This window comes from Syngnathus floridae, chromosome 3 (assembly GCF_059516105.1).
Source record: "Syngnathus floridae isolate MCC-2025c chromosome 3, RoL_Sflo_1.0, whole genome shotgun sequence".
In the NCBI taxonomy this organism is placed as follows: Eukaryota; Metazoa; Chordata; class Actinopteri; order Syngnathiformes; family Syngnathidae; genus Syngnathus; species Syngnathus floridae.
In genome coordinates, this window is record NC_142415.1 from 11047177 (window position 1) to 11069771 (window position 22595).

A 22595-nucleotide genomic window follows, 5' to 3' on the forward strand; every position below is an offset into this window, starting at 1 on the left:
CGACGGAGAAGCGGACTTACAAATGTCTCTGGGCATTTTTCCCATAACGGTGGGAATTCCATTCAGCCTCATCAGTCTGGAGTTGTTTACCCTCAAAACGTGGGGGCATGGTGCAGTAACTGTGTCAAAGTCAGTGTATGTGTGGCCAAATGAGAGTATCGAGTTACGTGGGTTTGCCCGAGGATAGGACCTTTGGGGCGGGGTAAACATGATCAGACTCAATTTATTGTGTGGTCACTTGACAACTAGAAAATATAACCACATGCAAGCAAATAGACAAACACAGACACATGCACCAGGTTTTGAAAATTACAGCTTAGCATGCGAGCATTGAACAGATGGCTCGTCTAATGACTGTTGTGTACAGTGCTGGTGTGTGTGTGCGTGTGTTTGTGTGCGTGCACGTGTACTACTAGACCCCAACGCATAAATCTGGCTTTCATTTGCTTTATGTCTTAACTGGCACTAGCTTGAATGACGCAGGTGGTTAGACGGGAAAAATAAAACAAAGTTGTATCGTGGTCTGCACTTGCTTTTCATGTGAAGGGAGGGCCTCATCACTTGTCGAAAGAGATCCAAAGTTTCTCATTCGTGGTGTTTAGTCCCTTTAATAGGTATCATTATCTGCTTAGTCCCAATGTTTGCATACCTTTTTTCTCTAACGGAGGATAACGAGATGAACGTTTTTTACTGCTAGTGACGAACAAATAATAATCCCCTGAGAAGAGCTTTTAAATGACATCAGTGTGATAGCGTGAGAATTGGGGGTAGACTGCAGAAGATCTGTTGTGATTGATGTTAGGGGATGATTGTTTTACAATGATCTCATTTAATGATGATCTAATTTTTAAAAATTTGTCACTTTACTCTCCTGTTCTTAGAGGGCTGTAATTCACCTTCATAATCGAATTAAACCCCCAATTCCTAAATATATTCAGAATTATTATATGATTAGCTTACCTGATGACATAATGACTATTATACAAAATCCATGTGTTAAATAAAGAGTAAAAACAATATGTTTTTACTTAATTCTATATTTGTACAACTGTGTTGCTAAATATATTTCATATTAAGGCGCCAGACATATTATTTTATGAGTCATTGTGCAAACATTTAACCACAGAGGAGCAAATCAACCAGCTCCAGGAAAGTGTTCTGACTTGGCACACGCCTGGAATCTCCTGAACACTCATTTAATTGTTGACTTAACTGTTCCATCCATTATTAATGTTTTATTTTGGTCCAAGTAACACCTGGAAGCACGAGTTATCTCAAGTTTTGACTTTCGATATGAGGTAACTCCGCAGCTCATCTCTCAGGGCAAACAAAGAAAATAAAGGTATACTTGATGTTGTCATCAGAACTACATCATTTGCTAACAGCAGAGATGAAATCCTAAAATTACTCCACCGGATAATCTCTATGGGTCCTATTTTGGTAGACTGGCGCGGGTGCGCTCGGCATGAAAACAAGCATAACTTCGTGCAAGTCTATTCTAATATGTTTGGGGCTGTGTTGCGCATCTCTGTGTGTTTCCACATCTTTCATTTTGGTGAGAAAAAGTAAGATGAAATTTTAGACTACCTAAAAGGAGGGCTATTGTGCAGCGCAGGTGGCGTAATGGGATTTTGTTGTTTTTGATTGCAGGCAAATGTAGTATGTAGTAGATGTCACCGGATTTCATTCATAAATATTACAACTGTCCAAAAGTTTACAACTGCCCACGTAACATGCCGATTACATAATTCGCGAGGGGAGATCTTGCAGTTTACCTGCAATGACTCCAGTGAGACTATTTCTGTTTGTCTGTTCTTGAGTCTATTTCTCACAATAGCTTTATCTGACTTGTTTCCTACATCAAGTCTTAACACATGCCAAATTACGTCTATTTTATAGAGCCAAACCAGCAATACAAATGAAACATTACATCAAGGCACACTCACATTTATACACTTTTACTTTTATTGCGGGCTTCTTTGAAGAGGCAGCCATCAGCAGCATGCTCAGTCTCCTTATGCGTGACCACACTTTTTGCAAGTTGGTGGGTGGGTGTGGAATAGACAAAGAGGGGAGGTTTATGCGCAAGACCTTCTTTACCTTAATCCCGTCTTGCATGCAAAGGCCGGTGTTTCAGACAGGCATGAGGAGAACTTCAGATGGACTGATGGCCTCTCCAATTGCCTCACTTTGTGGGGGCGTCTTTGTTTCTGTGAAACCAAACACATCCACGTGAATGACATATGGGGAGCTGGCTGTAATTGAGCCGTCTGTCGGCCAAGGCCTGTTGAACTTCTGTTAGTCTCAATTCTCCATTTCGCACGATATTGGATTGATGGTACCGCCCCTGCTGTTGTACCTGCACCATCCCAAAAGTCTATTCCATTGTCTTTTTGTGAGACAATTTGCTACAAGATGCTACAGTATACAGAGTGCACTTCGACCAACACAACTGTAATGACTTTTGGATTCTTAATTTGCCTGGATCTGTGCCAGATCTGAAAATGCAAGACTGCATAGTGAGACAGACTGGGAACCAAAAACTCCGTTCTGTGTAAAATGTTTGGATGGTTGAGTATATTTTCTCAATTGTTCTTCTACGTTAAATGACATACAGTAGAAGGGTTTGTTTACTTGGGGCACCATTGAAGTCGTTCGGTGAACCTGTAATGTCTAGAGTCAGACTATCTTAAGATCTTAAGTTCACTGTGTAATGCGTGCTTCCACAATTGATGTCATTCATGTCACTTTTATTTTGTCTTGCTATTGTTAAGGAACTGTGATCAATAGGTGTCACTCCTTTGTAAACAGACAATGGCTCAATGGATTCTTGGCCACATGCTCCTATGAAGGTGTGGTTGGTGTACAGCCATAAAATAGAAACAGTCTACAATAGTCTTTTACTCGAGAACACACAAATTCAACTTGTCAAAATGTGTGCTTGAATGTGCTTTGAATATCATTAACAGCACAAACAAAACTCTGCAGGCGTCTAACCCCAAGTGGGATGCAAAATGTGTATGCCAGTGTGAAAGGGGCTTTGCAGGTGTTTCTTCAGCCCTAAATCTGCACTAAAGGGTGGTCTCTCTTAGCCGAGTGTTGCTTTGATTGGAAGCAGACATTTTTGTGGTTCGTTCTATGCATAACTACTGTACAATAGTGATTTACAGGTGCGTAATATACGCAAAATTCTCACGCAACGCAAGATACGACTTGAATAAAAGCACATTTTGAAACAGGCCTCCCTGCCCTTAATAGGTTAAATGGTGTGATCCCCCCCTCCCATTTGGCTAGGACTGTTTATTTTGTGTCGCCAATGTCCTCTGTGACTAATATAAAAAGAATGTTTGACAAGACAATAAAATTGTGTTTCCTGGAGTGATAAAGTTGAAATGGCTCACCCCCTAGTTTAGGGTTCATATGATAAACGCAGACAATTGATCGTTTCTTGTATTTTAAAATATTATCGGAAAGTGTCTCTGTCATAGTAGCAGGAACAGATGCAATACAAAAATACTATCCATGACCAGAATACATGTCATTAGTTATTGTTAAGTATCCAATTAGAGTAGTAATTGCTCTCTCAATATCGGAAATATCGGAAAAAAATATCGGAAGAACAAAATTCCATGAGGGCTGCAGCCAGATTATTATCAGGAAGATTGTGGTTCATGGTCACACATTAACCCCAGAAATATGGCAAACATTTTAAAACAATCACTATTGACAGGTAGCACCTGTCATGCATGTCTTTGCAGCGTGGGAGGAAACTGGAGCACCCGGAGAAAACCCACGCAGGCACGGGGAGAACATGCAAACTCAACACAGGAAGGCCAGAGCTGGAATTGAACCCTGCACCTCTGAACTGTGAGGCTGACGTGCTAACCAGTACTTCACCGTGCCGCTGAGTTGTAATATTTTACTCCAAGATGTAAACTATTGTTTCTGTGTGCTCCAAAGCATAATGGCAAGTCAAGCAAATGTTATATATGACTAATTCTCAGCAACAGATGTCACTGGTAAACAGAAACAGATGTCTGTCTCCCTTTGGTTCAACCATTTGCTTTGTTCAGGCAGACAACAGCAGCACGCTGTGAATTAGAAACTACAACAAGGAAAAAAAGATTATGGTATTAAACTAATGATAATCTGTTCCTGATATCCATTTTCAAGGACACTAATATTCATTAAATAGTATTTTTTCCTTTAGTTGAGTATTTTTATGAAATTATATATTTCTTAAACATTTTTTAGCACTGCTTTTAATGAGACCCCCAAAACGTCATGTTTTTCAACATGGCATTATCAAAGACAGCAAGGCATTTGCAACTGTTTTGATTGGGCAATCATATTTGTAAAACTAAGACCCAGACACACATGTGGACCGAAAATATTGTAGATTTGTGAATAATATTAACTTTACCAAATTATGAAATTATGCACAGAGGTTCCGGGTTGATGCCAACTAAATTCTTCTTGCTCTCAGTTAAGCTGCAATCCCCTTTGAAAAGTAGTCAATCCAAATAGAATTACGCTATCACATGGATGTGTACCTTTTCGTGAATGTACAACAAGAACTCATTTGATATTTGCGTATGTTATGAAAATTGGAATTGTGGGTGTAGGATGTAGTTGCCTTTTCCCAATGTCATCTGGCATAGGTTCCAACTCCCCATGAAATAGCTGGAAGGGTTTCGAAAATATAACACCACAACACTGTGTCTTATTGGGACTTTTCATAACACATTCCATTGAGGAATTGAATGAATGGTTAGAAAAATGTTCACTAAAGCCAGGACCAGTAACTACTATGAAAAGATTAAATAAGCACCAAAACGAATCATGCTTCAGAAGGAATTTTAATGGACTCTGCCCTGTTCATGTCATGAGCTGTGAAATTTTTTTTACTGAAATTATCTTTACACCTCATTTTCAGGTGTATGTCATTGTTATTTTCTTGAACCAACAATGGTCATATGTACAGTATGTTTTAGTTTTGTAATGAAGTAGCTCAAAGCTTTGTGACATTTCTGGTGTGATGTCGGCAGTGTTTCCCTGTGACAGGTTACCATTCAACTTTGATTTTTTTGGATCTCATGAGAGAGGCTGCCTTAGAATCTTCTTAATCCCAAATTTCCCTGTTGACACTTGCCCTTCCTGGCTTTGTTCGAGCTTGGGACGGGCACTGAACTGAGGCTTGATTTGATGTCCAATTAATCTTTTGAAAAGTTCAATTCAAATCAGTCATTAATCACGAAATGTTTGTGAGTCTGATTTATAAAATGACATATCGTCAGACAGTTTGTCACACATACACAACACTTTGTAAAACAGTCATGTTGCTCATTATGAGATGGCCCACCAATGCTCGCAGGCTTCATAGCGGTCTCATTAAGCGCGCCATTTAGGCAAGTGAAGCCACACATGACTCTTTTCAAGTCAATATAGTTTATGCGTTTGAACCTCACGAGTTTTATCATCACCACAGTCTGAAACCCCCTAGTGTTTTACAGTTGTTAAAAGCACCACCACAATTAACAACGGCATATTAACAGCATCCAATTTGTTGGTCTTTTTTGAAAAGCATGTGCGAGTTAGGCCTGGATGAGGGAGGTGGGGGGTGTTTCAAACAATCTGCATGCCAGCTGAGTGAAGAAGCACACGCATGACGTTTTTGGAAGAAGACGTTCAAGAAAGAGGAGCGGGACTGAAAAGGAAACACAGCCACTCAAATGACGCTAAGACATTCATCTGGAAGCATTTTGTATCAAAGAGAAAGTTACAGTGGAACACTAAATGCCCATGACAGCAATCTCCTCCAGTTCAAGTTCACATCTTCCCTTTAACAAAGTAGTCTTTCAATAACAAAGCTCGACTATGTTGAGTCATTTAATAATATTGGATTTAAATGACAGTCCAAAAACACAGCAATGACTCCTCTTAGTCAACAAAAAAATTCATCACGTATGAAAATATGTACGACTTGGAAATTCAGAATTGTAACCAACAGAAAACATATATAGCTTTTTAAAAACAGACTATTTATATTTCTTGTAACCAGTATCAGTATGTTCTTAAAATATATTTACAACTTTTTTTTTTATAATGTTTTATAATGTTTACCCTGATTTAAACCTTTTCAGTTCACGCAATCTCTTCAAGGCCATGGGAGAAAAAAAACAAACACAAAAAACGCCCCTTCTTTGGGGTCAGGTATTATTAGGAAACGCAAGAGTTTGTACAATACTGGTAACACCTCCCAGTAAGATGAAGCGCTGCTGTAACCTCAAACCAGGCCCATATTACAATTTTACACCCCTCAAACTGTCAATCAAAACCGCTGATTCAGCTATTCTTATATAGTATTTATTGTATCATCGTGCGGTTAGCCAACTATGTTGTATTGTGTTGTAAAAATTCTTAAAAATATGAAAAAAAGATGATACAAAAGCCGCACCGCTCATCCGAGCCCATGATTACAAACAGTCGCAGACTAAAGTTTACTGTAAGTAAATGATTCACATATGCTAGTGTTGAAAATGTCATCTTATTTAGAAACTCCTGCCACAAATAAATTAAAACGGCATCAACTATACCCAAATTACAAAGTAAACAAGTCTAATTGCGAAATTATACAAAATGGCCTACATGGTTGCAAACAATCTATTGTCTTGTGGTTGACCTCTGTTCTGTTCATATTTGGGGGGAAACAAATCATTTCCACCAGCCTCTCTAACATCCACATTCTCTTTTTTTATTTAGTTTTCTCTCTAGCTCTATTTATCTGGTTTCTCTTTGTTGCAGAATGTTGGTTTGTGCGCAAGGGTCAATTGTCAAGCGTGAGTCGCTGACTGTACTATGTAATTGTCCAGTTCGGTCGAGTCAGTGTCGATGTGGCAGGACTTGCACGATAAAGTCATGTACTGTTTGCCAAGCATTCGTTGAACAAAAATATCCTGGCCAAAACAGCATATTGTACACTCATTGCTTAGTATTATAAAATGAAATGTAGAAAATTTCCATTTTTTTTTCTTTAGGACACACTTGTCCAGGACCAGTGTGTTGATACAAGAATGGCTTCTTGTACATGAACAAATATGGTGAGCAGTTCAGAGCGAGATCCCTGACAGCTGTTCGTGCATTAAATTGGATCAGGGTATTCCCGACAGCTAAACACAACACCGCATTTAACAAGTCCAATTACAACCAACCTAATGCCCCGCCTGCAGCCATTTGACATTTAACTTCTAACAATTCATAACTTGTTAATATTAACTCATTCCTCTTCAGGATATTTAACATCGTGTTCTTCTGAGGGCAAAAGTTCTTTGATCTTTGTACATCATTTTAAAGATATAGTTGAAGTTGTTATTTTTATTACCACAGAGGCATCAATAAACTAGACTTACCTCAGTTTGCTATTTCACAAATACACTTTTGTCATTTTTTTAATGATTTAATACATTCACCAAAATTGTTTGATTGAGGAACCGTACACTGACAATATTTCACACACAACACCCAATCATTCCCTCAAAGGAGACAGTAAAAGATAAAGTTCATGCCCCAGATCAGACAGATGCTGAGGGGTCAGGCTGAGGTGCGACCATGTGTTATTTTACTGCGCTAACACCCAGGAAGAGGCGCTTCAAAGTGTGCAACCTCGTGTGTACTTATGTCCTGTGTAAAAATCCTGCTGTCACACGACAACCTGCATTATAGCTTTGTCCAAATTCTAAATGAAGCTCAATGTTTTTGTACACCCTCCTAAAACTGGTGTGGTAAAAATAACCAAGTGTATTTTTTTGTGATATTAAAACGAATTTGTGAGGATGAAATGCTTGAAATGTGAAAATAGTTGTGTGGCTTCTGCCGCCAATTGACCTTCAGCCCTTTACTCACACATTTTGTTGTCTCTCATCTAGTTTAATCTAATTTCTCTTTGACGGCCGCAGTCAATCTGCTCTCAATCGCTTATTGTAAGTGCAAAATTTAGCTGCCAAGTTGTTAACTGGAAGCAGTCTTCGTTCTCACGTTAGGCCCTGTAGTTGCTTTTCTCTAGCTGACATTTAAGTGTAAAACTATTTTAAAGCTCTGCATAACAAACCCCCCCCCCTTGTCTTTGTAATCTTTCCTTTTTTTCCTCTCAAATCGTGTTGAAGCTTGGTAATATTTTAAATAACAACTTTTATGAGACTATAGACCCCTTTCAAGGTTTATAAAAGATGTGAAGTCATTTTTGGGGTGTGCCTAAACTGGGATCAAAAACATCACTTGCTTGAAAACGCCATTTGCATATTTCAATAGGAATGGATGTGAAAAAGGGTCATTTAAGTGAATGTGAGTAGTCACTCTCCACAACCATAAATATTACTTTAAAAAGTTGACTCTAATTGATGGGATAATATTCACAGACTCCTACGCCTCTTACTCACAAACATTTACACCAACCTTTCAAGAAAAAATGCCTATAAATCATTAGAAGCCTAACTACATCTAGAATGGACATGTTTAAGATTTACAACATAACTTGAGTGACAACGTTTGCCAACTTTTGTGTTTGCGTATCTCCTCAAATGTCAAAATATTCTCTTCTTTAGAAACCTTTTGTAACTGCGTATTTTAGAAATATAAACAACAATTTACGTCATTACTGACTTGTATAAGAGTCAAGCATGCAAATTCCTGGGATGAATCAATAAACAAGACCGCTGCTAATTTCTGATTTGATTCGCCTTGCATCTCGGTTACTCTTATAAAACAAAACTCATTTGCTGCAACCCCTTGTCTGTTTAAAAATTGTGTTACTCTGTCTGCGTGTGTTTACAAGTCAGTTATTTTTAGTTGGCGCTAATGTTGTGAGCCTCCGATCCCAAGAGATCCCCAATTATCATAGAATTTAGAAAGCAAAAGCTGAACCCCAACAGTCTAAAATGATGCTACGAATAGACAGACCCTGAGATAATTAATTCACTCTTCCGACGTGAATACTTTTAGAGTATTGCAAGGAGACACTGTTGGAGGCTGATGTCCCTGCAGTAATTGTGGAAATGATCATGAATTGTGGACAAGACTTTGAGGACTAACTCTTGGGGATTCTTAAGTGGGTTATAATTCACAAAGCAAATATTGTCATGCCTCATAAGAAATAAAAACTACATGATTGTCATTCAGCCTTCTCGTGGGTTGAATTAAGACAAATGTTCAAAGAGCAAAGTTGCTGGCTAAAAAATTCGATGCAGTAGACAAATTACAAAAATGTGTTTGCGGTGTGCAGCCTACTGGAAGCAAGATTCCAAGAATGCAATGGGAGCTTACTCTGAATTTAGAACTGAGACGGGAATGAAGTGAGATTGTGAGATTGCGTATTGCACTGCAATGATCCTTCTCTGGTTTCAGTATCAGCATACAAAACAAAGGAAACCATTAAAATCATTTCATATTCTCAGCAGTGGCGATTTGTGCGAGACCCCCCCCCCCCCATTGTCATGAATATCTTGATTGCCACGTCTGTTCTCGACTGCTGCATGCCTCTAATGACAATTAGTGCATTCTAAGAAGTCAGACCCAAACGTAACTTTCACTTTAATGAGAGCAGAGGTTAACTTCCCCTTTGTGCTTCTAATTGCTGAGATGTTTGCAAGAGAAAAAAATGGTTCTACTTTAACTTAAGGGCAAGACCATTGATGTCGTGGTATGGATTCCTTACCAATCAGGGGACTCACGTTCTTCCATAATCTCAAACATCTTTGAAGGAATTAGGCATGCTATGCAGCAATTTTGGTTTGAGTTTCTAAATCTTGCACTTATGGGAGGATTGTCACTGCCTACAGCTTCAAAACAGGTCTCCTTGAGGACCCCTTGAGTCTGGGAAAGAGGAGGTAACAAAATCACAGATAATTAGAAAGGTTCCTTTGGCAAGGTAATGTTTTTCTTGGTCAGAAAGTGTCAAATGGTCAGGCAATTGTGAGGAGCCATGAGTTGTCCTCTCACCTCTTCTTGTGTACTAAACGGACCAAATCTGCAGGATCACTTTGTAGGTGTACCGCTTGAAAAAGGAAAGCTCAAAATCTGGGGATGAAATATATCAGTTGGGAAACAAGTCCTTTTCCTGACACATACCCCAGAGCACCAGTGGAATGTCAGAGGCAAAAATAAATAAATAAAGGGCCTTTTCTAATATGCCCAATCAGAATTTAACACTGACGTGTACACATTGTACAATCTCACTGAGAGTTAGACACGAGATATTCAGCCACCCAGGATGAACAGAACTTTTGATCTACTTGCCCACAAGAGGAGCCTTGACTAATATAAAGTGGGACTTTCTTCGAACAGCCTACAGCAAACATCTCATCAACGGACGGAAAGAAAAATCTCAATAGCAAATCTCATCAGAAATGAGCGTTTCGTCTATGAAGTGAAATGTCCAAGTGCATGGACTGGAGTGTGAACTGTCCCTAAGGTGATTTACGACGAACTGGCCGGAGAGACACCTAATAGATCAGATCTTTACGACCGTTAGTTAAGAGATGAGAAGGAGACCTGCTGCAGCCAGAAGTCCAACTCTTTCAGGCTTGCAGCCCTGACCTCCCCAGGGGAGCGTGTCATTCGGGGACCATATAAACTTTTGAAGTATCCCCACTTGCAAGTAAATGCCAGGTATGTAAGGCAATAAATTGTGACGTTAAATACAAACACGAACAGCAAAGGCGTACACGACCCCTGACACTCGGCTGATTACTGAGCGGTTATGTCTTCTGTTTTCTCTCCTTGGATGGATACCTGCCAGCCATAACTTGTTTTTCTACACACAATAAGAAGGAACGCCGACGCTCATCTTTGAAGCGCTTTCACGTCAGACGGTAAATCCTTTCCAGGGATTTGCTTTGACAAAGAAAACAACAGTAAGAGTCGCATTTCAAACGCAACTGCGGCATAAATAGAAATAAATCCCGTGGCATTTAAAAACAAAAAGCAATTGAAAGGCAAGCTGTTGCTATGAGAGGCTGGTATTTAGTTTATAGCTCCCTCTCACGTTTTGAGTGTGTGAGACAGCGAGAGGCTAGCGGAGGGTGTTCCTCCCTTGCATCACAGCCAGGGACAGCTGACTGGTTGGGATGTAATTGCTCTCAAATGAGGGCAGCGGGAGACATTTATCTCAGCCACAGCGGAGGTTGCACACGCACAGTGAGTCTGCCAGGAGCAGGCAAGCATCCATTGGAACAGACACAAACTCGCAGCTCTTTCTACTGCTTTGAGGCGTTAGCAGCCAAATTGGTGCTGCAAGGGATTACAACTTCTTTCATCACATGTAAGTCATTCTTTTTTTTTTTTTCCCCAGCAGTGACATAATGTAGCACGTTGGCACATGCCTGTCAAATTACACCAAGTAATTGTATATTTATTGACGAGAATTTTTGCTTTAGCACATTGTGTCTGAGAGAATATCGAGGATTCAATTCCTGACATGTTATGATGTTCTTTGATAGACTTATGGTCTTGGGGATGGAGAAGACAATATGTTGCATCACTGAAGATTAAAAAAAATCCTCATACAACAAAACCACTGGACGCCTGTTCTCCAGCCTCTTTGAACTCCAACCAACTTTCAGAAGTGTTCCCTCCGCAAGTAGTCTGACTCGGGACTCCCTGCTGCAAGAACACGGACCCTGAGGTCGCAACCGGAGCGACGAGAGTTCAAGGGGGTTCACTTGGGCTGAGGGATAGCGCGCAGATCTCGTCTCCCGTTTCAGTATGTTTTTCATTGATCCCCACTGCATTGTATTATAATGCGCAAATGGATGCCGACATGGAACCTTCCAAATCTGTTCTCGGGACTCTACCTGCATGCCGTCTTCCTATTCAGCAGTGTGTGTGTGGCCTACAGTGACTGCACTCCAGCGCAACTCGCTGCCATCATGAACTGTTCGAGACACGAGCGACACACCAGGAATTATGACTACATGGAGGGAGGAGATGTACGGATCCGACAGCTGTTCAGCCGCACTCAGTGGTTCCTGACGATTGATGACGAAGGCAACATCAGTGGGACTCAAGACCTAACCAATTGTTACAGTAAGGATGAATATTTTGTCACTTAGTATAATACAAACTTAATCTTCAATCTAAGAGCAGCATTCAGACAAAACATTTTAACTTGGGCTCCCCACAAGACCAAATGATGTTTATTGATGTTATGTGTGCTGATTTGATTTTGCATGCTGCTTGACAGATAAGTGAATGATTTAAGAAAATGTCTTCTAAAGTTCTAGATGTTGAATTTTGCACAAATATTCTCACATTATATTTCAGTGGTGTCAGAATGTCCAGGCTTGTGATGCGTGGACTACGTTGAACCCTTCATCTGTACATTTTGTTAATAAGGCAATTGTGTGCAGTAAAAAAAAATCACAAGACCACAAGAGAACATTCATCAAAGTGAAGTGTGATTATGCAAACTCAGGAGTTTGAGTCAGCCCTTGGCATTTTACTGTTTTACTCAGAAATAAGCCATTTCAAACAAAACTCTTACTGATTAAGTTTTTACACAGACATGAGGTCTCATTTTCTATATATAAATACGTAATATATGTATATTCATCATCAATGCTGTTAATGTAGGGAAGATGTGGCACGAACTTAATACTGGGTGATAATCTCATGAATTTATGACTGTAAAGGAGGAATTTATCATCATCACCATCCCCCCCCAAAAAAATTGGGGAGGTGTGAGCTGTAACTTATCAAACTTGCCACTTCAATCAATTTCTAAGCATCGAATTAGACTATGCTGATGTCATCCTATACTCACCTGGTATTTGAGGATTGCTAAATAACAGTATGCTGTGATGTATTTACCAGAAGGTCATAGACATTTATTCATCTGGGAGCAGCATTGATATTCATCAGTATTCATGCTTCCATTTTCATTTATTCTGCAATTTTTAAATGCCGCCAGTTAAAATGTGCTACGACGAATGTAAAAAAGTCAGTACTGTTCGTTTCCGCTACGTAAAGGGCCTTTGACCTGTGAAGGTGGCTGGAAAAAAAGTTACCTACAGTTTGTGCAGCCACTCGCCAGAGTGACAGCGATAAAACAAAGCAGGTGGTGTTGGTGGCAGCCTGTCAAACCATAACAAGACTGTCAGGAAGTAAAATGAAGGTCTGGTTGAAAAGTGCGTCTGACCTTGCACTCACACACTCACACTCGCGCATTTGTTCTGCCTGATTTACTCTCCCCAAAACATGTGAAAAGCGGCTTTGGATAAATGACAGGCTCCAAAACAGAACCTCCAGACAGGACAAATTTCAGTAATATGTATGAACTAAATATTGTCAGTAATCACTAGCTGTGGTGGATCCAAATAAGAAACAGTGTCTGGTCAACACTGTGTGAAGACTTCTGAATATTTGTAATTCTGTTGTGATATTGTATTTTTGAGGACAACTGCAGGATACTCACGGATGTTTTGAGACGTTATCGTTTCCTCCTATCTGACATCGCAGCTCTGGCTGGAATGTTGGTATGACAGCAGAAGAGCTAAGAAAGAACAGGAAAGATGTTTGTGTAATGGCTGGCGACAAAATAAAGCAACAATGATTCAGCCTTTTGTGCATGCAAACACAGAGACATTTAACGCATAAGCCTTTGATTCAACAAGCAGTGTACAGTAAACTTGAAAGTATAGCATTGTTGCATACAAAACAATAAGAAACAAATGAAACCACAATGTGACACTGCACTGTTTTGTTTCCTACATTCCAGACTGGAAGCATGCCTGTGGTGCATGTTTTACAACTTTTTTTTTTTAAACATTTCCAAGAGCTCCTATTGTTATTTAAGTAGCTAATTTGCTGTCTGGCAGTTCCGTTGGGATTCCAGGAAAAAGACAGCCACACACTACAGCAATCAATATAAACAGATTTACAAATAAAAAAACATTGTATTGTGAACGCAAACACACACATATATACATATATAAAGTCCACACTCTTTTCCTGGAAAAAAAAACAGTGCGTACTCCAAAAAACAAATAAAGTGATGTAACACTTAAGATAGCAGCTGGTTTCACTTTGAACAAACTAGTAAACAGTAATTGTCAGCACATACACATTAAAGTGAAACTCCATGGGCAGCGCTTATAGTGAGTTTGCAGCAAATATGATTGTGATTGCAAGAAAAAAAAAAGCACACATTCCGCTGCCAAGTTGATTTAAGAAAAAGTAAACCTCAAAAGGCCAAACATGAATGTTATGTATAATCTAGTTTGCGGTGAGAGCGAAGAATGACAAAATATACCATCGGTGTCTGCAACAACTTAATAATATGTACTGTATTCAAAGCCACATCAAAATACAGACTAATGTAGGCAATGATGATGATGTTGTTTTGGAATGAGGCAAAAAGACGAGTTAAAGACTGTATTTACTTTTCACAGTCAGTCCATTCGAATTACGCAGAACAGCATTGCAGTAGAATGCCCAAATATGTACCAATCGATGAAACTGGCAAATCTGAGTTTTTTTTTAAATGAATGACAAATGTGACTACAGTTCCTGCATCAAAATGATACAGCATGCAGTACAAGTGTTTCATTTTTGCACAGTAGACCTAACTCTTAAACTGTCACGTATAATACACAGTCATGGGAACAGCACTTACATACTGTGAGAACATGATATTATGCTTTTGGACAATAAAAATATATTGAAGCTATCCCGCTATTAAATGAATAATAATCAAAAAGTAAAAACTGTGTAAAAAGGTCCTCAAATAAAGATGAAGAATTTTGGGACTGCCTACATGACATGTCTTGATGTCTGCTCAGCAGGCACTCAAGGGGTAGCAATGGTGAGCCCAAGAGTGCCGAGCATAAACAACATTCCAAGATTGGGAGAGTGTCGTCTGTTTGTGATCTGGCCTGTGAGATCAACACTGCATGCTCAGTGTCAGTTTGGAAAGCAGCTCTTAATAGAGGTCTTCCCTCTTTCCTCCAACTGTCAGGTGCAAAATGTCTGGATGTTTAACTTTCATATAAAATGATGAAAAAATGACTTATTAATCTGCATGATGTATTGCTGCCATGTAATTGTTGTTTATATATTTGACTAAAAAATAAGCAACTGTCAAATTGTCTTATACATGAACATTAGGAACACATACAACATTGTTAAATAAACATCCATGACAGTACCAATCAAAAATGATCACCTTTGTAAAGGTAGTTAATACAGCTTCAATCGGTTCCATAAATACTTATTGAAGTGCACAACCGAAACGTTGAGTATTGTATTGCAGTATTCTGAAGGTCATCAGTCATAAACTGGCTTTTTGTTCAACTTCACTATCAAATCTCTGATGCATAACATTCACAGTACATGTTGTTTCTGCTGTCAACAAAACCTCCAGATGAGTGTACTGCATACACTGACATTAATCACTCGTTTAAATAAAAAATAAAAAAAAACTTTTGTAATGCACGCATTTGCGTGCTCCCGCAATTTTCAAGAGCAGGTCTTGACTATAGTGTGCAAAGCTCACGCAAGGAGGTAGTTTTCTCAACCCTGTGGGGAATGAGCCCTAATCTGTCTCCCATATGTGCTATGCCATATAAATTGGGGCTTGTGTAAAGGCCAAGAAGGTCAACTAACAATTTTGAATGAAACCAGAGAGGCCACGTTCTCATTAACCACAGGAACTTCAATCTCCTTCTGATAATGAAGACAAATGTTGTTGGGGGTGGAGGGGGGCAAGTTCTGGAGAGAAGGCTGGATATCAACATCATCTTACCTGTTCTGTTCTATGTCTGTATTTGTCTGATAGGCATCCTCGAGATCAGGACAGTGTCCGAGGGCGGCATACTGGCTATCAAAGGCATAAAGAGTCAGCATTACATCTCCATGAACAAAGCAGGACAGCTGCAAGGAAAGGTAAATGTCAATGTCAAAGCATACAATTGCACAACAATCACAACAGTACGTGGCTCAATTCAAGTTGCCCTTCTTGTGACCCTTTACAGAGGACCTACAGTGAAAACTGCAACTTCAAAGAGGTTTTCCTAGAAAACTACTTTAATGCTTACTCCTCGGCAAAGTGGACTAAAAATGGCAAAGAAATGTTCATAGCACTGTCTCAGAAGGGGCGGCCCATGCGGGGAAAGAAGACGAGGAGGGAGCACGTCGCGTCGCACTTCATCCCCATGAAGTGCAGGGAAGAGGAGAGGAGGGCGGACTGATACTGGACTCGCTCTGTGTACCAATTCACTTAGCAAATATGTTAATGGACATATAAACTCATCCCTGGCTTTGCACCGCTCTGCGCAAGGCTACCATCAGGTTTGACAGTTTAGGATTTGCAGTCTTTCAAAGCATATTATTCCTGTGGTGCAAGAGAACATTTCCTAAAACCAACATCCTCATAAAGTCCAACATTTTGCAGGCAATCTTCCTAGAGACGGCTCCTATTTTCCCTTCTTGTTGATATAATGGCCATGTGTCCCAATACTTTTGTCCAAATCACATGTGTTAGCTGGTATAACAACAATACCTTTAAATATCTTGTCTTCAAACAACGCTATTCAAACACAGACAAGTGGTTTAGCTTGCATCACCTGCTTTTTACACCACAATTCAATATTATTATTTTATTAATAAATATTATATTTCTTTATAAAGGTTTCCTGTTATTTCTTACTCATACCATTGCTCAGTGCATACAAAAGAGATGAACTTGTAAAGTGCACTAAATGACTAAGTCAAGACGACAGCCTAATTCAAATAATTTAAGTTGTTTTAAATTATGGACATTTTGATATCAGCCTGGATCTGTTTCTATGAAACAGAATCGTCTTTTAAACACTATGCTTCAACTTAAGGAGTGGTGCAAATTAGCTTGAAAGGGGCATTTTTATGAAGATAGATGTTTTAATTGTTTACAAATAGTTGTTTCTCAGGAATAGTTTCCCACGCACCCAGTGTGATAGTAAACGGCAAATCTTTATTTAACTACCTCAGTGTGACTAATCGACATAGCATCGGCAAATCATCTGCTCATGACATGACAGTTGTCTTTGGCAAAGGTGTGTCATTTTCGAGTGACTGCTGAAACGCTATCACATCAAACCCAAAAGGTAAGCAGATCTGCAATGTTTTCACCAATTAGCATTCACTAACGGCGCATACTTAAATATTTGAAAATAATTGTTGACGTGGGCACAGGGTTCATTCAAATTTGGTGATGTGTTCACTGCTTGAGAGTTTGCTCTTCTCTTAAGACTCTGGATTTAAGAACCAGCCAACTGGCCTCGTATGAGAGTGTGTCTAAAGTTTTGACTGTTAGACTTGAAACTTGAATCTGAAAATTCAATGTCAGCATCATATGTCATATTAAAGGTATTTTACTATTTGTACTTCACAGTAAAATACACAGCTAAAAAGTCCATGTTCCATTTCTTTGGAGCAACACGTGTATTTGATTATGTTTAAGTTTTTAGTCCACGTATTCTTAAGAATGTACCGTACATTAGTAACAACATGTATGATATTGACTTGCCATTTGATGAGATGTGAAAGACAAAGGGAACATTTCAAAACCCATCCAACTCCTTTTTTTTTTATTATTCTATCACTTATTTCAGCACATTCTAAAAACAAATCTACATTTCTCTGGAGGGATTAAATTTTTTTTTCCACCAGATTAATCAAAATAATCCAATAATGATAATGCTGTTAATGTTTAGATAACAATTCAAACACTTAGCAAAGAAACATTTGGGAAATCATTTTCAGCCATGATGACAGATGACACGATCCAAAAAAAATTGATAAACCAATTAGAGTATAATCCAATCACGTGATGTTTTAATGTAATTTGAATTCCTCTGAGGTTTGATGATGATCACAATAACAGACATATTAGCAGAGTTCCCACACTTTCCAATCTCATTCATGCATGAACACGCACGGACGCACACACAGTTTTAATTCTGTGGGCTGGGTGCACATCTGGATCCCTTGTCAGATACAGACCGTCAAATTGAGAGAACAAACCCCCTGGAATACATCTGACCCAAACAACATGGGAGCAAGGTAAAACCGCCTGCCAAGTCACGCAAAGTTAGTTTTAGCAGATAATTTGTAACATACTTAAAATATAAACACATTTCACATTCAAGGTTGTGCATTCTCAGCGGACACAGCACCAATGAGGAGACGACAGGCACAGTGGCATCATTAAGACACCCCACATATGTACTTCATTTCATTTTGAAAGAACATCTTAAATGTTGAAGAGGTCTAATTTTCTCCATAATATGATATCGATCAAGTTGATGCTCAGGCTCACTGTCGTGGTACTTAAAGGAATCTGTAACGTTAGATAACGTTTTGGTATCGGTATCAACATTTGTACAGTGAATAGTTGGGATTAATTGAAAACTAATGATTGATAAATACTTAACCACACTGAAATTTAATCAGTTTTATTGTTACTGTGGTTTGATTATTTTTGTTGAAATATTACTTCCAAAACAATTAATACTGGTCTTGTGAGGCTGGAACAAATTATTTCTATCTCTATTATTTGCTATGGGAAAAACTGTTGAACGTCCTGGAATAGTGTTCACAAAACTGTATTTCTGTCAATGACTCGCTTTTGTCACCTACAGCAAATCAACTAAAGAAAGCTTGTCCAATTTAATTGTATTTTGTGGTTGTAGTTGAGTGTATGGCAAAAACACATTATTTGTTTTAATAGTTTATAATCTGATTTCAGAAAACCACATGTGGTCCACATTACCAAGTGCACATGCAGACATTGGCAGTCTGACAAATTGAACAGAATCTTGGGAAAAGACGTGGAGGTGGGTGGGGGGGAATAAACCTGGCGGCTGGGGGGGGTTGTGAAAATTGGCAAGTAAAGTTCAACTGTGTGGAAGGCCACAGGGTCTCGTGCGATGGCGGTGGGCTTGGGCCAATGGGAGCAAAGTGGAGGGTGAACTGCCAAAAATCTTATTTTTGTTCAAAGAAATCTATGGTTATGCAACCGAGGGCGATTCTGTGTTTGCAAAACACCAAAGCAATATGAAAGCAACAAGTGACGTGCCACAAAAATCAGCCGTTGCCCCTTTGTGTGGGAAACCATTCGGATGGCTTTTCCAGCAAGTCACGCAAGCACTTGCAATTGGTGATTTGTGATTTGAAGGATTACATGGCAGCTGTATAGCATGGCTAGAATTACAGTAATCCCCTGTGAGTAGCCAGACAAAATCCAAGAAACCCAGCCCCGCTGCAAATAGGGAAAAATTCGAGTAAATGACCCCATTCCTCCTCAATATGTTTAGAATTGTTAGTCAAAGTACTGAGTTAGTTTAATACAGTACTACAACCTACGATTCCAAAAACACTATTTCATTTCACAACATAAGAAACAAAAATACCCAGGAAGTGTGATGCACATGCAGAGAAGACTCTCCGAAACTTCTACTCATGACCCAGGCTAAATTCAGCTCCTCCCTGATATATAAAGTTTGTCTCTCAGTCGAGTTTTATAACTTCAACACGCACGCACGCGCACACTCACCTACTCCAAAGTTGTTGACCTTTGAAACTGCAACAGAGAATGCAAGTTTTAATGTATAGTTTCAGAAGTGCAACAATTAATGGAGAAATCAACAATTATCAAATTATTCAGATTTTTTTTTCTAATTGATTAATCATTTGGAGACATGGTTTGACAAACAATTATCAAATTATTCACAAAATATTTTTCCTAATTGATTAATCATTTGGAGACATGGTTTAACAAACAATTGTCCAATTGTCCTCAGAAACTCCATTTATGCATAATAAATATTCTTCGATTTCTGAAGCCCTCCTTGAAAGCAGACTGATTATCTTTGTGTTAAATCAAAAACATCTGCTTTCACTTTGGAAAACAATAGTCAACATTTTTCCCTGCTTTCGGACACGTGAGGGACCCAACCAAACTGAATCTTAGTTAACAAATGTTTGTGCATTTCCACGCTGTCAATTTTAATATAATATACTTTTTTTTTTTTTTTTTGTAAAGAAACAGGTGGACAGTGGGTGGGTGGACAAACTCACCAAACTACTATATTTAAAAAAATAGAAGGAATTTTTCAGTCACCATTCCATGACCTCTGGCTTTGAGTTGACACGATTGTGCAAGGTGCAGGTCATCTTCAACAATCTTTCCACATTCAATGTGGCGGGGACGTTTACGCACGTTGCCGTTCCAAGGCGGAATCTATTACTACGGCTGCAAACCGGAAACACGCTGCTGCACGCTGCCGTAAAGATTGGGCGGTTAAAAACATCCTGCACCATCATTTTTGACATTTCTTGATTAACCAGTGATCAGTAAGTGAAATGCACTTGTCAGAGCACACGCAGCTAATAGTCAGTTAGTGTGCACAACTTCACGTCGTATTTTTAGATCCATTCACACGTGTTATGCGAAATACTGTTTTGTTTTGACGTGCAAAACTAGTCGCATTTTACTTCACTAGTAGTACCAGTGGTCAACTAGTGCACGATTTGGCCGCGCTTGTTACGTAGTTGTCTTACTGGTATGTTTAGAAAAGCATGGACTACTAGTACTACTTGCCTACTAGTGTGTGACACGTACTGATTGGGTCTTGAATATTCTGCATGCAATTAATATCATCTTGCAATAATTTGGGGGACCAAACTAAGTTATTCATTATATAAAATCCACATCTGTCAGGCCTTTTTTATTATGTATATTATTTTAATTATTGTAAGTGTACCAAATATAAATCTCTTAACTCAATCCAAAATGTGTCCCTGTTGTGCAGCTAATAATATCTGGTCCGCATTCTCTCATCTGGATTGTCAACATTAAACACAAGCAAGCATGAGCAGCTTGGATGAAGGCTCAAACAATTCAGCACACACTCCCGAGCTGTCCAAGCAGCCTCTTCAAGGACTTAAATTGGCATCGCACGCCGTGCTGGAGAAAGTGCAGCAGAGGGGCAGGTCAAAATGTGCTAAATGCGGAGGATCAAGGATGTTCTTCTGCTACACATGCTGCCTATTAGTGGACGTCAGTCTGCAAGAAATCCCCATTGTCAAGGTCAGTATAAAGGTTTAGGATTGTTTGTTCTTTTCGTCCTTGGGTTCAAGTCTTTGTGATGGTTATAATGTCGTTTTTACTAAGTTATGTTTTTTGTCTTCTGCGTACAGCTCCCAGTGAAGATAGACATCATCAAACATCCCAATGAGACAGATGGCAAGAGCACTGCGGTTCATGCAAAGATCCTGGCGCCCAGTGACATCACCATTTACACATACCCCTGCATTCCTGAGTACGATCAAGACAAGGTTAGCTCAAGATCACACGCAGCTTGGTGCTCCGTGATTTGATGTTCCAAATACCGTCCTACCATCATTCAAGCTACACATTTGGCATTGAATTCTGATCAACTATTTTCAAATTTTTGAACTTCTGAGCAATCTATGGAAAAGTATTATTGATATATCGCTATTATTTGAATATAATTTCATACATTCTCAACTGTCCCCCACCAGGTTGTGTTGGTGTTCCCCGGTCCAGGCGCTGTCACAGTACAAGACATGATACGCTGTTTGCATGAGAGGACTGAGAGCAGGTCACGTGGCCCCTTGTTAAAGAGGCGGAAAATAGAGAAGCCTCCATCTGCCTCACACCCTACAGACGATTCGGGGTCAAGGAGCCCTGATGAAACGAAGGACTCTGAATCAAGGACACATCCCCTCCAGAGGGTGGTCTTCATCGACAGCACGTGGAACCAGACCAACAAAATCAGCACAGATGATAGACTGCAAGGTACTTACCGAGTTTTCGTTTTTATAGCCTTCAATAGTTTAACAAGGTCACTCTGTGCTGACATTTCAGACCTGCTCCAGGTTGAGCTGAGGACAAGGAAAACGTGCTTCTGGCGCTCTCAGAGGGGCAAACCAGACACTTACCTGGCAACGATCGAAGCAATCTATTATTTCCTCAAGGACTTCCATGAGCAATGCCTTGCTCAAGAGTACAGCGGAGAGTATGACAACCTTCTTTTCTTCTACTCTTACCTGCACGCAGTCGTCAGAAAGTCGAAGGAGGCCGGAAAGAAGGAAGCAGAGAAGAGACAAAAACAGCAAGAGACTGAAACACAATTGTAAATCCAATTCAAGTTTCATATTTCCGTTTGATTTTGGAAGGGAAAGTGATATTTGCTTGAGTGTTTGGGATCAAATTTAAAGTGTATACAACGTGAAACGCTATCTTGTCTAGTGTCAAAAATATTTCCTAATCGAGTTAAAGCTAGTATGTTAGTTACCAGTCATACCACGTACAAGTCTTAAAGTCGCTGTGAAGTGAAAATAAGTATTGTCAATTTGACACAGTACAGAGGAATGCTTTTAACAAAACATCAGTTCAAAAAATTTCAAGTACATATAATGTGGCCTCAAAATTGTAAACAAGCCGTTCTCACCACTTGCAAATAGCCACGCCATCTGACTAATCTTTTGTTCTTTAAAGTTAAAAAAATAAAAGAATGATATTGTCAGCATTATGCAGTTTC

The 22595-nt window shown here is 39.3% G+C and overlaps 2 protein-coding genes and 1 long non-coding RNA gene across 4 annotated transcripts; 2 read left to right on the top strand and 1 right to left on the bottom strand.

The window, feature by feature from the left end:
• Positions 1 to 1947: 1947 nt before the first annotated feature.
• LOC148400500 (uncharacterized) lies at positions 1948 to 19610 on the bottom strand. 2 transcript variants are annotated; one of them, XR_015857769.1, is made up of 6 exons: positions 19583 to 19610; positions 15794 to 15868; positions 13466 to 13543; positions 9994 to 10071; positions 9710 to 9867; positions 1948 to 2210 (listed from the first exon to the last, which is right to left on the bottom strand). It is a non-coding gene; the product is annotated as an uncharacterized LOC148400500 (long non-coding RNA). The 2 variants fall into 2 exon arrangements; XR_015857768.1 differs by lacking the exon at positions 19583 to 19610 and having other exon boundaries at positions 15794 to 15904.
• On the top strand, positions 11095 to 16618 carry fgf7 (fibroblast growth factor 7). The gene is made up of 4 exons (XM_088371179.1): positions 11095 to 11314; positions 11493 to 12078; positions 15827 to 15933; positions 16023 to 16618. The coding sequence occupies exons 2-4, from the start codon at positions 11793 to 11795 to the stop codon at positions 16236 to 16238; spliced, it is 609 nt and encodes a 202-aa protein (XP_088227305.1). The 5' UTR covers positions 11095 to 11314; positions 11493 to 11792; the 3' UTR covers positions 16239 to 16618.
• Positions 19611 to 20204: 594 nt separating the features above from the next.
• dtwd1 (DTW motif tRNA-uridine aminocarboxypropyltransferase 1) lies at positions 20205 to 22586 on the top strand. The gene is made up of 5 exons (XM_088370448.1): positions 20205 to 20382; positions 20841 to 21118; positions 21229 to 21366; positions 21574 to 21850; positions 21920 to 22586. The coding sequence occupies exons 2-5, from the start codon at positions 20900 to 20902 to the stop codon at positions 22189 to 22191; spliced, it is 906 nt and encodes a 301-aa protein (XP_088226574.1). The 5' UTR covers positions 20205 to 20382; positions 20841 to 20899; the 3' UTR covers positions 22192 to 22586.
• The last annotated feature ends 9 nt before the right edge of the window (positions 22587 to 22595 follow it).